The 18,321-nt window shown below is 35.7% G+C and overlaps 1 protein-coding gene across 1 annotated transcript in view; it reads right to left on the bottom strand.

Moving 5' to 3' along the window:
* Positions 1–11,396, bottom strand: part of mmp11b (matrix metallopeptidase 11b) — a 32,622-nt gene extending 21,226 nt beyond the window's left edge. The window contains exons 1-2 of the mRNA XM_079834431.1: positions 10,936–11,396; positions 648–946 (exon numbers count right to left, since the gene is read on the bottom strand). Of these exons, the coding sequence (XP_079690557.1) occupies positions 648–946; positions 10,936–11,043 (407 nt within the window). The 5' untranslated portion in view covers positions 11,044–11,396. The remainder of the gene's footprint in view (positions 1–647; positions 947–10,935) is intronic.
* Positions 11,397–18,321: the final 6,925 nt, after the last annotated feature.

Below are 18,321 nucleotides of genomic sequence, written 5' to 3'. Positions count from 1 at the left end.
GATAGATTATTTAGGAAAAGTCACCGAGTCTCATGGCCCTGAGATGAAGGGAACACTTTTAAAAAATGGAGGAAAAGTCCAGTGGGGTCAGCTGGACCCCAAGGGACGATTAAGGGTTAAGAAAATGATTTACTGTTTTAAATCAAAGGGGACTTGGTACATATTTCTAGCGGTGTTCTGGAGCCATGCAGTCCCGAGTCTGAGACAGTTTACTGCTTCTAATTAAATGGGTGTAATGCTGGAAAGGGTGTGTGGTCTTCTTTAAAACCGATAAGAACTATAAGAAATGTGAGAAGATAAAGAGAGAAACATTCTGATTTATTTCCTAGCATTTCCCATGTGGGTTATAAAATAGTGTATTTCTGCCATGAAAAGCGAATGTTTCATTTAAAAACACTGTTTAATAAGAAATAAAAACCCTTAATGTATAGATTCGGTCCAATGTGTGTTGACTGGGAGCTAGAATAGCAAAAATTAGCTATATCATTGCCTCACTAAGGCTTTTGCTGTGTAAGGCTCAAAATAGTACATCAAAGTTGTTTTCTCCCATTTACGCTTTATGTTTCATTCATTTTATGTCTATCATCTCAATAACTGTAGACACAGGAACCAGATACAACCACAACCACTATCCGTGCAAGTCTTACTTGTATGTGAGGTCGGTTTTGTCCCAGCGTCCTCCAAACAAATCAAAGCGTTTACGGCGATGACGGCCCCCAAGCAAACCTACTTTGTGGGTTGAGTAATGAAGGGCGTTTCCTCCCTTCTCTGAGGGGTAATCTGGGACTCCACAGCGAGGCCTGTTCCAGAACTGAGTGTCATTCTTGGGAAGAGCCGAGTGTGTGTGCACTCTCTTATTGCCAGAGTCTTCACTCAGGGTATCCTGAACATAATGAAGTTGGCCCCTCTTTTTGTGGCCATGATGATGGGTCTTTTGAGGCCAGTCCTGTCAACACATACACAAGCTGTCAATCAAAGTACCTTTGACCAGAAACACTTTCATTCTCAGGTGCTACACAATTAAAATGGGTTGGTTTGGTGGATGAGGTTTCATTTAGCATGTTGTTTTGCGTTGGCTATTTCAAGGTTTTTAAGGTGATGCTATCAGTGTTGTTACAAATTACAAATCTTTTTGTTAATAAAGCTGAAATAAAATATAAATATTAGATGCAAAACTTAAAAAAACCTAAATGAAGATTAGGAATGTTGCCATAGCAACTTACTGAAATATACCACGTTTAAGTTGAAGTAATAACATTAAAACAAAAAATACAATTATTAAATAAAAATAAAGCTAAAGAGAAACATTTAAAAATCACAAAATATACTAAATAAAAACTAAAATTTAAACGTAACTAAAAGAAACTAAAATATACAAATAAAAGCCCACTACAAAACTACTAAAACTGAAATAAAAAATAAATGACTAAATAGTAATAGAAAAACAATATGAAAATAAAAACATAAAACAAAAATACTAAAATTAAAATGTAACTAAATGTAAACTGAAAAAATAAAATATATAACTGTTTATTTAAAAAATTAGTTAAAAAAATATATATATAAACATTAACAAAAATATTTAAATAAAAGCTGATAAAAATATAATCAAAATCAAAATAAATACTAAAATAGTATATAAATAAAACTAAAATTGCTAGTTGCTATAGGGTGTTCTGGGTAGTTTCTAGGGTGTTGCTCGGTGGTTGCTTGGGTGTTCTGGTTGGTGAAGGTGAAGAGGGCAAATAAGGCCTTTTGTACATCGCGAGCAGTCAAATTATAGTTATGCAACAGTTGGTCTTACATCACTAATCATTTGCAAGAAGCATTATCACAGTCAATTTCCTCAACCAAATTTCAAGGAAATGGTTTTGTTAATGGACTGGGAGGTTTGCTGCCTGAGGGAAAGTCAGATTGCCCCAATTTCTCTCCTTCCCCAAACCTCGTTGAAATTCTCTACTCCAGCTGTCCTGGTTTAGAAACCCATCTCTCTCTCTTTTTCCTCTTCTACACCTACTTCTCTCTAATTTGTGCTTGGTTAATAGGCCAGGGGTGGTATGGGGTGAACTATTATGCTTTTAAAAATCCTTCCGCCACTCGTAGCCATAAGGAGTCTTTTAAAAGCTGTAATTTAAGCACAAGATATATTTAGACAACCATAAAACATTTAGAAATATAAAGCAGGAAGTCTGAAAAGAAAAAAAGCCATTTGTTTAAGTGTTTCTTTATCACAGAGAGCAGGTAGGACCAACTACTATATGGGCCATTCTACAGAATTGCTGCAAACTGCTGTCCCAGAAAAGCCATTTGTTTAAGTGTTTCTTTATCACAGAGAGCAGGTAGGACCAACTACTATATGGGCCATTCTACAGAATTGCTGCAAACTGCTGTCCCAGAAAAGCATTTGTTTAAGTGTTTCTTTATCACAGAGAGCAGATAGGACCAACTACTATGGGCCATTCTACAGAATTGCTGCAAACTGCTGTCCCAGAACCCAAAAAAAAAACACATTTAAAAAGCATTTAAGTATTCAAATCTTAGATGTTTACTAAGATCCTTCTATTATTGAAACCCACAATAATAATTTTAAATATCAGCAAGCTCTATATAAAATATGTGTGTAACTTTAAAGAATGTCACTACCAAACACATTTTTTTCTGCAATTAAGCACTCTTTTCTGGGTGTTATTCCATAACATTTCGTTTTTATGTGTGTACAACTGTTCAGAACTGTGCTAACATGTGCTGTTTAGCATTTTTGAGCCATAGGCTCAAAAGTATCTAAAATTGTCACTACTAGAACAGTCACGACCGAAACATGTCATCATTGTAGTGACAAAAGGGAACACGTAATTGTAGTACACATTGTAGTACAGTTATACAAATCATTAGTATTTTAGTATGTTTTAGTATGTGAGTTAAAATTCTGTAATGTGATGTGGTCGCTACCAAAACATTACTGTCACTACCGAAAGTGTGCAGCCATGACCTAAACATGGGATGTTAAAAATAAAGTATATTGAATTATCAACTAAGATTTTATGATAGTGTTTGGTTCAATGTATGTTCAAACTAATGAATCCTTAACTTTGAAATCAGTATGATTAACTTTATGCATTTTACAAAGAAATATTGGATTCAAAATACAATAAATCTCAAACATTACACTTGATATATTGTTAAAATAGTGATTGCTATTGATTTACCTGTGAATTTTTTTTTATAAAAACCAAAACATATATTTACAAGGTAGATGTAAACAAAATCTTAATCGGTTAATATCACATTTCTTATTAAATTATATATTATTGTGTTTTGGTAGCGACAAATTTGGGGAGAGGAAAAATATTCAAACATTATCTGTAAACACAATATGAGAATTAACTAGACATTACTAGAAATGTGTACATTGGATATTATACAATTTGCATACATACAACGGGTTGCAACATTTGTCAAGATGCTTCCAACTCTGACTTTGAACCAGATCTGTAGAATGGCCCATATATATTGGTTTTTATTCCAGGTTTTAGTTAAAAAAAAGTAGTTTTAACTCTAAATAAGTTACCTGGTTGCCTTAAAATTTTGAGTTAATACAATGAAGGAGATTGGTTTAATCCACAGAAACTCAAAAAAAAATGTATCTGAACCACATTAATTATCTAAGTTGATTTGACAAAAGAAAAAAAGTTATTTTAAATAATTTACACAGTGTAACAAGATAAAACGACCACCGTGCACCACAAACCTTATTTCAAGCATTTAATCAAAAAAACATTCAAAAAACCCATTGACTTCAGGATAATGGAACCGGAAGGTCTTAAATGCAAATTTCTGGGTTTTGGCCTAAAAGAAATACATCATCCCTATAACACAGCATCAAACATCAAATATCATCTGATTGGCTAAACAGAGTCACATTCAGTGTGAACAGACAAATGGCTTATTGCTGGACACTTGTTGCGTCGCATCTATTTAGAACACGGTGTAACTCAAGACAAATTCTGACAAATAAAAGGAAAAACAACCAAATATTTGTGGGCAAGTCGAGACATAGTACCTTAGTAAAAATCCACTGACATGTGAACTTGATAGCATTGCTAAAACATGACCCCCACACCCCCGGCAATGAGGAACCGCACAAATTCCACAGATAGAAGTGAAGAATTCACCGCACTTTATCTACTCTCCGTTTGTTTCTCAAATCCGCTGAGTGTGCATGGACTTTCCATGGGCTGAACCATCATTAAATGGTCATACATGTTGAAAGCATGTAATTTAAGCAGTGTCTAAACAACCTGGAGACAGGCAAGTTTTTTGTACAACAGTCAAGATTGTTTATTGTAGAGCAGTCAAACCTCTCGGTAATGACAAACTGGCCTCAAGTCTACTTAGGGAGCGACAGAGGTGGAAGAAAAACACCCGGGTGTCTCAGGTTCAACGGGAGTCAAGGGTTAAAGGTTAAAGCCTAAATCAACAAAACAGACCCCTTGAGCCAAAGTAAACACACATACTCCCATTTCAAACCAAAACTCAGCAGACAGTCTGTGTTTTTTCTGAGATACATTTTTTCTGGATTTTTTCAAGAACAGCATTTATTTAAAATAGAACATTTTTATAATATTATGAATGTCTTTATACTGTCGCTTTTGATCAGTTTGATGTCTTGGATTCATTTAATGTTTTTTAAGCCTAAAAAGAATACCTCTGGTCTTAAGTGACCCAGGACGTCATTCACTACCCTCCTCCTCATTCATTTTTTTAAAGTTAGACATCAACCTTCTTAGTATTTCTCAATCAATCCATTATAAACAATATAACAAGAAGAAAATATAAAATTATAAAAGAATGACTGCGTTTCATTCTTTTTTTTGTAAAAATTGTATCGGGTCGCAAACGACCTGAGGTGTGTAACAGTGTAACTATATTTTTTTCTGCACGACAATAATTGAGTCTTGATGACTGAATAAGTGCACTTCACCTTTATTCCACAAGGTGGCAATGATGAAGTGATGTTTCACTCATAGTTACCGCAGGCAGAAAACAAAAGAATAGGAAGTACCATCGCCAAAACTTGAAATGGCTCAGCGATTTACTGCAGAGCATGTACTAAACACAATCAAATATTAGTGTCACTGATGGTGGATCTGGTGAAGATGTCAGTGATCAATTTTGAAGAATCATTCAACATTTTTGAGAATATGTTTGAGATCACGAATATGAACCAGATGGAAAATGAGCTCTGACGAGGACAGTGATGATGGTATAAAATATCTGCTGAAACTGAACCCTTCCAAGCTCCAAAAGGTAACACAATTTGTTTTATGTTTTTATTTTCTTAGTTACTCTAATATTAGGAGAGTTTTATATTATCACGACAGGTAGAGATCCATCTGTATTAGACATAGATCCGGGTCTCTAAAGACCCAAATATGTAATAATGATTTGCGAAACATTCATGCATTTAAGGGTTTAAAAAAAAAAAGCTAATCTTATACTCAACCAAAACTTCTGAATGGTAGTGTATGTAAAAAGTCATAGAAATATATATGAACTCTATGACGCAATTTTGTTACCACATTTCATAATGTTCTATCAGTATTTTATAAAAGGTGGAGGTGCTAAGTGCAAACAAGATAGATCAAGTTGCTGATGTAATGACACACAAGTGCATATTATAGCAGCTGAAACTGCTATAAGCATAGACTCAAAGCCAAGTCTCGAAATAAACAGCATTATTTTCTCAACAAACAACCCAACTCTATCATTAGATCTTGGGAAATACTGATCCATAATTGTGGCGAATCTAAGCAATCAATTGAACTGAAACCTGTTGATATGTTTATAGAACACAAAAGGAGATTTTTTACAAACCTTAATAGCTTTTTCATACAAACACATCTGTCAAACTACAAAAATGATGGGGTGAACGGTTCTTACTACACTACTGAGGGACTGTGCTGGGAAATCTTTAATTTTAATATTAGGTAGAGCCAACAAGATTTACCCCAACACGCACACATCTCATTTTAACAAAAGCCCAAAATAAAGAACGTTTCCTCAACCAGATATTCCTCAAGTCTGGGCATATTTTACAGCATCCACCTGCATGTAGTGAAACGTGTGAAAATGGAAGTCCATTCAGAGACCCACCGGAACGTCTTCACAATTACCACTGCGGCCACACGTGTGCCATATAAAACAAAACTCTCTTTTTCCAAACCTCACATTTTTATGATACCTTCTTGACAGATATATGCCTCTCGTCAGCTGAGAAACAAAAACAACTGGGAATTATTTCACCTTAAGCAGTAGTAACACCTTTACTCATTCAAACATCAGGCATTTGTGCCTGCGGGGAAGATCTGTTGATGATCTAAGCCATACAGAAGAAGTATTCGTTTTAACACCTCCATTTATAATATCAAATATCCAACATTTGGGGGTCATTTTAATGTAAAACAACTAGGCTCCATTTCTGCATAAATGTAATATACACTGCTCATGTTTACCACTATAAACAAGAATAAACTTATATTTTCACAGCATGTGCACCTGTAGGGCAATAGGTCAGTGGGTAAAAACTCTAACACGATACAGTATGTTATGCTGAAACAAAACACAGAGATTCTGAGCCGACGACAAGCCTTTGGGGGAAATCCAAAAAAAAAAAAGAGCTGACATGTCAGAGCAAGAAGAAGGTTTAGAGAGAGTTGGCGTGCCTGGCATTGTGCCATCTCTATAGGGTTCCTGAGGATAACCTCTTTGTTCGTAGCCAAATCTTTCTCTCTGGGGCATCCGAATGATGTCACCCACTCCTGACAGATCCCTTACATTCATCAGCACAGCCGGCACCAGGAGCAAAACATTATGCGTTTCCAAAACAAACTCTACATTTGGATGCCTGCTTACTACTGACTCAGCAAGCCCTAAAAATACAGCCAAGAGCACTTCCTATCATCTACCACGCAACTCTGGTCCAAACATCCTGGCTCTGTCTCTTTGTCTCTCTCAAGCATGCCATTGTCCAGAGAAAAATTACAAACAAGAAATTCCAGCCTGCATGTTACAGGCATTTTTTGGCACATTAAAGGCCACAACTCGAGATAAAGAATGAACATGCCAGAGGAAATCGGACTAGGGTAAATATTTACATGCAAAAACCTCCAGAGATCTGCATTCTTTTGGGGTTGTATACACAAGTTAAGCGATTACACTGAAAAGGAAGATTGTTTAGTGGGAAAAGGATAGGGACAATGTTGATTGAGGATGTACATGCTCCCAAGGTAGGCCTACTTTAGTGTCTACTCTAAATCCAAGTCTAGCGTGGGAAAATACTATTGCTTATAAATGTTTTAATGGTTTCCACTTGTCACCTCTTTCGCTTCCATGTGGAACAACTAGCCAATATCACATTTGATGTGTTGCCAGGAGCTTGAAATAAAGTTATTTCGAGAGCATAAGTTCTTTTGTCTTCTAATTTCAGTAGAGATAGGAAACAGCTGGTGAGAGGTTCTAGATGTAAAGGTCAGGTGACTGGAAAATGGGGGTTTGAATCAGAACCAGGTACATCAGGGTTTCTGGTGTCAGTCATGCTTTCATATGCGCCTACGGGCAAGAAACCTAAACCAAACCACTCCACAGGTGGTGCGTTGCAAATGACCCTGACCTGTACGCTCGACCCTCTCTAACCTTGCGTGTCCTTATTTCTCATATGTTGAGATTGGGTCATAAGGATAACCCAAACTGAATAATTGGTGCTGATTAACAAGGGTGCCTATGGGTAAGAAGATCTATTTCTTTCCTCTACCTAAAATTGTAAAACGGCTATACCCAGGATTGTGCATGATTCAGAATTGAATTGAGAATACCTTTTAAAATTCCAATTAAATTCTTGAATTTGAAACCAGATGCAATAAACGAATAAACTAAAATTCAAATAAAATAATATAAAAAAAACTAACTCTTAACAAGAAACGCTGGCATTACAAAGACTTCTTTTAAAATAAAAATAAAAAAATCCTTGAAATGTATAGGCCTTACTGGACGGACGGATGGATGGATGGATGGATGGATGGATGGATGGATGGGTGGGTGGGTGGGTGGGTGTATGGAATGATAGATAGATAGATAGATAGATAGATAGATAGATAGATAGATAGATAGATAGATAGATAGATAGATAGATAGATAGATAGATAGATAGATAGATAGATAGATAGATAGATAGATAGATAGATAGATAGATAGATAGATAGATAGATAGATAGATAGATAGATAGATAGATAGATAGATAGATAGATAGATAGATAGATAGATAGATAGATAGATAGATATATTGATTCTTGTCTAGAATCTGTGGCCAATTTGATTCAAATTCTACCTTATGATTTTAAAGGGAATTATTTGAATGCATAAGCCTGTGGATTGCACATTAGTCATGTTTAGTTATGTGTTGACTGAGTTGTTTAATGTTTTGGCAGTTCTCATGGAGATTGTGATGCGTGCACAATGCCTGAAAGAAGGACATCAGCTTTTCTTTTCTCAGGGGGGTCAACAAATGCAGTGGTAGCTATCTGGATCCTTCCATTTTCCCCTCTGTCAGCAAACACAGGGTTTGTTATCCTGCTTAGCGTGCCAGATGACTTGTCCCTGCCTGCATAATCTCTTGCTCCCGCTTTGTCAACATTCAAGAACAAATTGACAGCACATGCTCCGCATCAGAGCTGCCTCTCCACATTCACACATGAACACGGTTTTTTAAAAACGTCTGGAGCTGGTTTGATTGCAGGTGTATTTCCTATTTGGAAAAATGCTCTTTATAGCCAGATACTTTGACAGCATGCAAAGTTTCATTGTCATTTTGTGGTAATGCTTTGGGTTCTGAAGCAAAGGCAGTGTTCAGTTGTTCTCTGCCCTGTTGCAACTCCTACTTTCATTCACAGTTTCAAATAGATATGTTTTTAGCCTGATATTTTCCCTGTATGGATATTTGCCAACTGGGTTACAACAGCCAATTGTAGTTCTTCTTTGCCCACTTCCTCTAAGCCCTACAATCCCTCTCTTTCTTTGTGCAAAACAAAGTTCTTATAGCCAGATTTTAGTTCTTCGAGGATCAGCAGGAAGTTTAGACCATACAGCACAATTATAGTTTTTTTTTTTTTTTTTCTGAAACCAATTCAACATAAAAGAGCTGGGGTTGGCTCCACACAATAACATCTATATGGATTCATACTGACAAATTAATGTAAATGAAGTTAATTTATTCAACAATGGCTACATGTACTTTTAAAAAAGTAGATCTTCTACGTACATCCAAAAACAAATATTTGCACCACATCCTGTCTAATAAATGGCACCTGAAAGAGCGTTTGAAGTGAGTTAATTTATAAATGTCAATATTTTTGAACCTATTACTCCATTTTTATTCAGAAATATGAATTGTATTAACTAAATATATGAAGAGTTCAAATGCAAAAGCCTCTAAAAGCCACTTCGGTCAAAAATGAGATAACGATACTGAGTGAATGCTCTCCGCATAATAGTATACGTTCATAAAATACTTTCACTTCAAACCTATTAAATCCCAGCCTCAGCTCATTCAGAAGTACCGGTACTTAGGTAGAAACCTATACATAGAAGCCTGACAAAAATGCTTATTTTAAAGAAAAACATCAGACGGACTTAGAGACTTTTGCATCTGAAGTCTTCATATGCTTGGCTATGCTAAGGTTCCTAGGGAAATTGTTTTAGACCCTTAGACATTATGTTATGGTGTTTTGGAAGCCTGTTTGAATCAGTTTGCTTAAAGCCAGAATTAGTCATTTTTGGCCGCTAGAGGACGCTTATTCATAACAAAGGTGTAGCTTGATGACGCCTTGATTTGGCAAATCTTTTATTATTCGGCAGATGACAGCTTCCGCTTCTTCCGCTCATGCGTATATGGGGTAACGCAGCTCTGTTTTATCATATTAGATACATTATTTGAGTGTTGAACGTTATGTTATAATGCTACTCTGTGCATTCGCTCTGCGGCTACTATGAGACACTTGTTGCACACTGCAGTAAGTTAGATCTTATCTTACTAGGCATGGTATATTAGGCATGGTAAAACATAGTACTCACGGTAAATCAAGAAAACGAGATTTAAACAATAAGACTAACTGTGTTGAGCTATATAACATTGATTCGTTTTCTGTCGATGACTGTAGCCTACCTCACAGTTGCTCACCTGTCTAATAAAACACACAATATATTAAAGAATCTTTGGTGTTTCCATGGTTTCTACAAAATAAAAAGTATGATAGGCGATGCACGGACACGGTCCATGTCCAGGTTAAATTGCTTATTTATCTGGATTTAAACATTCTTGGAAACATTTGGGATTAGAAGTACACAAGTCAACATTGTTCTAGTGGTTTTTGGATTTGGATTTTTACATATTGTGCCTTTAAGAGGTGCATTCATACACAAAATGCTGTCTTTCACTTAAATTTAGTTTTTTCAAAGAAAAAAACCTTAGATAATATTAATCGCCACTGTTACCACGGCAGTTGCCATACATTTCATTTTACCTCAACTATGATGTAAATTAACTTGTATGTGGTAGAAAAAAAAGAAGAAAAAAAACTCTGCTGGTCAGAGATGTTGCCTTCTTTTCTCATGTACACAAGTTTTGTTTATCCTAGCTATCTTGTGTAGATGCCTGTGAAACAGGTGAATGGTAACAAACGGGTAATAAATCATCAAGAACTTTAGTCTTGTTAATGCTATTTTATAGCCCTCTTTTACAAGACAGTCAATATTTGCAACTCACATTCGTTTAAAAATGTGTTGTTTTTTTCAAATATTTCTTTATTTCAAGTTAGGATACTTGTCTTAATTGTTATTATTTTCTAGATATAGTCTCTTAAAATAAATGTAAAATCACTCACCGCAGCAGGTTTGTTGTACCTGTAGCTGTTCCCGTCTGGAACCGGTAGAGAATGAATGCACACTAAGCAGTGTAAGACTGCAGCGAGAAGCTGTGCAGATCGCATCATCCTGCTCTGATTCAGAGCCGCACTCACCACCTGCGCGCGGAGCACTTTTCTAGACGAGCACGAGAGAAGGAGGAGAGAGAGGAGAGCGCGCGCCTGTCTGTCGAGCTTTACTGTGACCAAGCGCAGACTAGCCAAGGGATTTATACTCTCTGATTTCTTTGTTCTCTTTTCTTCAAATTACACTTTTCTTTCAGGGGCTGGAGTGGCAAGTTCACCGGCTATCACGTGATCCAGCCCTCCATTCCTCTGGCGCGCTCCGTCGCGAGAGGGGAGACGGTGGGTAGAGAGCAGGATTGGTTTTCAGTGATGTGGTTAGCAGGAGAGGTTTAGATAGACTAGTAACCGTCCTCTCTAACAGTTAGATAAGTCAGTCGTTTTATTAAATACGTGCTCGCCTGCTATGGTGTTTATTATATGTGATTGTATGGCAATTTCTGAAGTGCACCTGCTCCATTTATTATATTATCTACAGATTAATAAAATGAAATAACGTTTTTAAGTATTTTACAAAGAAATATATTAGGCTATATTCAAATAATAAATGATATTGAAAATGTAGGCTACATGTATATGTGTGTAATTTTAGTTTTTTGCTTTTTTCTTCACTTTTTTACCACTTTAAATATATTCACTAAGAACTAATTTAACTCTAAAACATAAAACCTGTCTCAACAGAACATAAGGGTTAAATGCATCAATGGAGGAGAAACATTACTGGAGATGCAGTAAAATACAAACGTGCTTTTTTGAGATTGAAACAAAGGCTGTGTTCTCTATTTGGCACCGCTCAGAAAGTGGCATGCTTGATTTATCCACCTGACCTAAAAGCACCTGACAATGAGAAGACACATTTCTCAGATGCCTCTGGTTAAAGCGCATGAACGATGTCATTAGTGTTGAGAGTCCATTGTTGAGGAAATTGCCCGGGAAGCATGTGTAAATTAAAGGGCCTTTGCTGATCTCTTTTGAACAGCATCAGACTGTCAAGAAATGTGCCAAGGACTGACCTTAGGAACAACTTTGTTCCAACTTTCAACTTTGTTGAATCTTTAGTGTCTAGACGGCACTGGACTGTTCATTTTGACTGACTCAAACAGCATTCTTCATCTCTCATGCTTATAGTTCACTTGTTTGTTGTGTACCAACTGCACAGCTTAAAAACAACACATGAATGCTTGCTTGATTTTTCTTCTCGAACTTTTGGCTGTGCTTCATTTTGTTTTGATATAAATCACTATCACGGGATGGGGAAAATGCTGAAACTATATCTATATCCTGTTTTAGAACTCCTGCCAAATGAGTCAGACCCTTCTTTGTCTCCATCACTGCAACAAAGAGCCTTGTTTAATTTTGCTCCACGCATTTGGATCCAAACCAAGAGAAATTGTGCTATACGAAGCAGTTTTTAAAAGAGTGGGCTGATGATGGTTTTCAATAGCTGCCCTTGGAGGGACATGCAAGCGTCTTTGATTTAAAAAAAGAAAAGTATTAAAGCCCAATTTTTACTTCTAAACTTCACTGGAACTAATCACAAAAAGTTTGATTTGATTTGACTGATTTGAGTATTTCAAACAATTTCAGACAGAAGCTTAGATGTTAACTTTATTAAGGAGATATTTTTCCCTATGATCTCCGGCAGCTTTATTTTCCCTCAGCGTTCTATAAATCGATAAGAGGCATTCATCTCGTAAGAGGCATTCACAATCTCAAATTAAATTGTACATGAAAGATGAACCCTCCAATCCTTAAAAAACATTTTAGCACCATCCTGTGGATAAACAGAGTATGTGTTAGACACTTTACTTCATCCAGAACTCACCTGAACATCACTAGGACTTCACCTACACTCTCAAAAATAAAGGTTCTTAAAGGGATAGTTCGCCCAAATATGAAAATTACCCCATGATTTACTCACCCTCAAGTCGGTGTATATGACATTCTTCTTTCAAACAAATACAAATGGAGTTATATAAAAACATATCCTGGCTCTTCCATGCATTATAATGGCAGTGAATGGCAGCCCAAAAAAGTGCATCCATCCATTATAAAAGTAATCCATACAGCTCTGGGGGGTTAATAAAGGCCTTCTGAAGTGAACTGATGGGTTTTTTGTAAGAAAAATTGTTATTTTAAGAGATTTTTCACTAAATATTCTTAGGGGAACCCAAAATGGTTCTTTTATGGTAACCTTTTATTTTTAAGAGTGCTGCCAATATCCTCAAACTAAACGCCAGTGTTTGTTAACCCTTTGACACCACCAGAAGAACCAACCACAACAAAGCCAATGAGACACACATATAATCAATTATGTCTTCGGATAGCTGTTAGAAAACAAAGGAAGACTGTCCAGACTTCCTTTAAAATCCATCAATCCCCCTCACTTTAGTGAAAGAACCACAATGAGGCTGACTCATCTCAAATAACAGGGTCACTTGTAAACCCCCATTAGATGGGGGCAGGGGGCCGAAAACACGTTTTATTTCTCTCTGTATTCCGCCAGGCATCCCAGGTGCGCAAAGCGGAGAGATCAGAAAAAGCAAAAGCACAGATTGTGAATTGACTTCTGTTTGCACTGTCAGCTCAGTGTGAACGCAATATACCATGTCAATAGACACTACCACATCTACTAAAGGCAACAGCACCTAATATTTACTTTAAACTCACTCACACTTTGCTGCGACTGGCCTGCGGTGAGCTTAACTGTGTATATACCAAGAGTTGTAAAGTTTAGGGCCTCCTTGCTGTAAAATCTCTGCTACTGAACATTCAAAGCACATTTACGGGGGTATCAAAGTAAGCAAACAGGAAAATAGCTAGAGATGCTTTTCAAATGTGCTTTTTTTCCCTTTTTACGCCATTATTTGATGTTTTGGCCGTAAACATAGGTATGTCTACTCTCTCTCTCTCTCTCTCATCTGCACACCTGCAAAAATCAAAGTCAGCATCTGCAAGGGGTCATTAGGGAGGAGATATTTAGGCTTCCCATCATTGCATTAAGCTGTGACGGAATCACATAATCATTGACACACAGCCACATTGATCCATTTAAGAGAGTGACTGTCTAATTGTACAATTCGTGCCATCACACACTGGCTCATAAACATTTAAAAGTATCAAGGAGATTTCTGATATGAACCAGCTCATAATGTAACCCGAACCTTTAATGTTTAGAAGTAAATGGAATACAAATGTGTCTTTTGACATTCAACACTTGAACTCCGTTTTACGAGGTGTCTGGTAACACTTATTTTTTTTCACCCTACCATGAATTATAGTCCTTTTTTTATTCCTCCAAAAATGGTTGGGCGAGTCAATTGTGAACGACAGTTTTGGGTTCTTCCCAGGGGAGGACATTCATGTTTTTTTTATGGTAAAAGACAGATTTGAAGATTCCTGATGGGAGATCTGCTAAGTGCTGTAAATGATTCATGTATCTTCAAGCACATGATCTGAATTCATAACTTCTCCAGCTGGTTCTCTTCCACAAGTGTTTATGGTATGTACGTGAAGGACGTGAAATGACACTAAAGCAAATATTAAACATATGGGAATATGCAGTTACACAAGTGTTCAAAAGTTTAGGGTCAGCATGATTTTTTTGGATTAAATTGCTAAAAGTGACTTTTTTCAAAATTTCAAACCAATGCTGTTAAAATTTCTATTCATCAAATAATCTTGCAAAACAAATCATCAGTTTACACAAACATATTAAGCAGCACAACTGTTTTCAACATTGATGATAAAATTGCCATCAAATGAAAATAAAATAAAACATTTTAAAAAATATATTAAAATAGAAGAATACTTCACATTATTGCCCTTTTAACATGTGTTTTTATGCAGCCTTGGTGAGCATAAGAGACCCCCAACCCCAAACCTGCGAACAATAATGCATGTTTCATATTTGTACGGTTTAAATTTAGCTGAAAACGCTATAATATGTTTGACAGGTTCCATTGTGACAACTTACACCATAGATGCCCCACTAACAGGACATAATCGATGTGTTTTTAATTGACTGTATCTTCCAGGGAAATTATTATAGAAATGTTCAATAGCTTTAAGATTCACTTATACAGAAATTTACTTTAATATATATATATATATATATATATATATATATATATATATATATATATATATATATATATATATATATATATATATATATATATATATATATATATATATATATATATATGTATATATGTATATATATATATGTATATATGTATATATGTATATATATATATGTATATATGTATATATGTATATATATATATATATATATATATATATATGTATGTATATATATATATATATATATATATATATATATATATATATATATATATATATATATATATATATATATATATATATATATATATATATATATATATATATATATATATATATATATATATATATATATATATATATATATATATATATATATATATGTATGTATATATATATATATATATATAAAGTAATATGTGTGAAAAGTGTGACAACTAACCCCGGTCTCTCCTGTACATCTGAGATGAAGTGCATAAATTCTCTCTGCTTAGTCAATGTGCTCTAAATTTAGATTCCTCAGGTGAAATCCTTCCCTAGAGACCTTATTTAAGTGATTATCCCTCAGACAAGGTTCAAAGCAGAAAGATATCTGGCTTAGTAACTCGTTAGTTTCCCTACTAAATTAGTATTTTATCAGCACACGCGCACACACATAAAAAACCCCACAGCATTGTTGCGGTTATTAAACAGGTTTTACTGACTGAGAGAAGTCCTTTGTTTCAGTGCCAAATGTATTGCATTTATATAATTTGGGAGTGCAACTCTTTAAGATTCAGTGGGTATCACTAATGACGCTTAGGGAGACGGTGTTAATAGTGGAAAAAGATCATACAGCCAAAACTATACCTGAAGCCCCCCTTTTCTTCCTCTGTGCCCCATGGGACTTTTCAATAATAAGGAATCCTGTGAAGAAATTTCAATGCTGGAACCCTCATCCCACCAGGATCATGAACCTTTGGGGTAAGAATGGCATTCAGAAGCCTCTAATGAACAAATTAACAAAAGACTCACTTCTATTTTTGCTGTATTGTTATTGTGTATCGGTCAATATGTTGTGCATGTCAGCAAATAATAATCGAGCAATCCGTATGCTTATCACACAAGATGTTTGCTTTACATGTATGCTTTCAACAGGGCCTTTAAGGAAAATATTTTATCAGTATACGTACCATGCCATGCTCTACAAGTTGAACTACAGGGGTCGATATCCAGCATGCAGCTGTTAATTACATGTTTATTTGTGAAATTCTATGTTAATTAAGAACAATAAAGCGAAGGTTTCGATCATGAAGACCAAGAGGTTCAAAACCAGCTTCTTTTGTGTTGTTGTCAGCCTTTCTCGGGGTGCGGGGCCCCCTCAGTCTGATAAAATGCAAGCCAGACTCCGCAAACACTCCACCATGGAAGCAGCTTCAACCAGACCCCTGAGGCTCTATTAAACGTCACTCAGTGGAAACATGAAAGAAAGCCCTGTGGAAATGAATCATACCCTCTACCCCTCCTCACCCTAAGCCCTCCATCCCATGTGCCTGTGACCACAAGAAAGAGCTTGGTGGAGAAGGAGTGGAGGTTATAAAACACAAGCTGGCTTTATTGCAACTTGTTGTTTAACACTGTGATGCAAGATGCAAATGTTGGCACAGTGATATATAGTTTCTTTCATCTGTTGAACACAAAAGAAGACATTTTGAAGAATGCTGGTAACTAAACAGACTCCAAAAAATGATTTATATAAATATATAAACATTTAAATTGTGTTCACTTTACTTAAATATATTTAATTAGGAGTAATATGTATTTATATTTAATGAGTCTATAACATATTTAAATAGTGTCATCTATAAAAATTATTTAAGTTTGATCAACTCAATTTAGGAAAGAGGAGCGCCCTCTGCGCATGCACTCAAATAATATTTTTTTTGTCTCTTGTTCAGTTTAATTAATTAAAATGAGCTAAAGTAAAACTTAATTTAATTCAGTTCAATCAACATAATATATTTAAAATAGAAGTTTACTTAATTAATTTGTGTTAAAACTACATTAATTATTTTTGTTTACATAACCAACTCGGCATTGGATCTGTAGTTCCCAGTATGCTTTGCAAGGGACTGCATTTGGAGAGTAAATTTGATAATGCCCGGAGTGACACCAGTCTTATTTGTTCATTGTATAAATTGTCTATAGGGATGAAACTGCTTATAATTGATTTTCCAATTAACTGTTTTAATTTAAGCTTGACAAGCAAAAAAGTAATTTTTATAAATGTATCAATTTAATTAAAAATGTATTTGATCAAATTGAGTTGGACCAACTCAATTGCATTGGCCCAAATTGTATTGGACCAACTTAATTATATTGGCCCAAATTGAGTAGGACCAACTCAATTGACCGTTCGCAAAGACCAGCCCCCTTTAGTTACTGTTGCTATGTCCGACAAGCCATGGCGCTCTCACACCACACACATGTTCTCACGTAGAGAAAATACATCGCTGAGCAAAGAGGACTCTGACAGCACACCGACAGACAGGACAGAGCAGGTTACTTTTGATATGAAACAAAGTCTCAACTTTGAAATTTTTTTTTTTTTAAAGAAATTTAAACAACAAATACGGTTTTGTGGCTCTTTAATGTGGCGTGATCGCTGTAGCACCGATTCTCTCTTCCTTAGTTAATTGATAAGCATGAAATAAACTGAATGAACACTAAAAGAAATGTTGTTTCAACCGCGGAAAGACGTCAGTACACACCGTTTTTCCAAGTTCAAGTCCGCCAACGTTAATCTACTAAAACTCTCCTGACTGCTTTGTCGGACACAACGGCAGATTCGGCGATGTGATTGGTCAGATCGCCTGTCAATAAAACTTGCTGCGAAGGGTGAATTAAACTGCCCCAAAGTGAGTTGAACCAACTCAATTACACTGACCTAAATTGAATTGGACCAACTTAATTACAGTGGCCCAAATTGAGTTGGACCAATTCGTTTTTGTATGATTTGGGGCAATTTCCCCTTAATTAAATATTTTTTGAGAGCATTGCTTTCATAGTATCAAATCCTACTATCTATATCTACTATATAGAACTAGCTTCTTTCAGAATATTTTATAGTAGGCTATTTAAACATTACATTGAAAATTATTGCACCATTTTGACAGAGCATAGTAAATGCTGACACAAACAAATCACTATGGGCAGGTA

The sequence above is a fragment of the Gobio gobio genome (assembly GCF_949357685.1).
Source record: "Gobio gobio genome assembly, chromosome: 14".
In the NCBI taxonomy this organism is placed as follows: domain Eukaryota; kingdom Metazoa; phylum Chordata; class Actinopteri; order Cypriniformes; family Gobionidae; genus Gobio; species Gobio gobio.
This window is presented reverse-complemented; position numbering and strand designations above follow the sequence as displayed.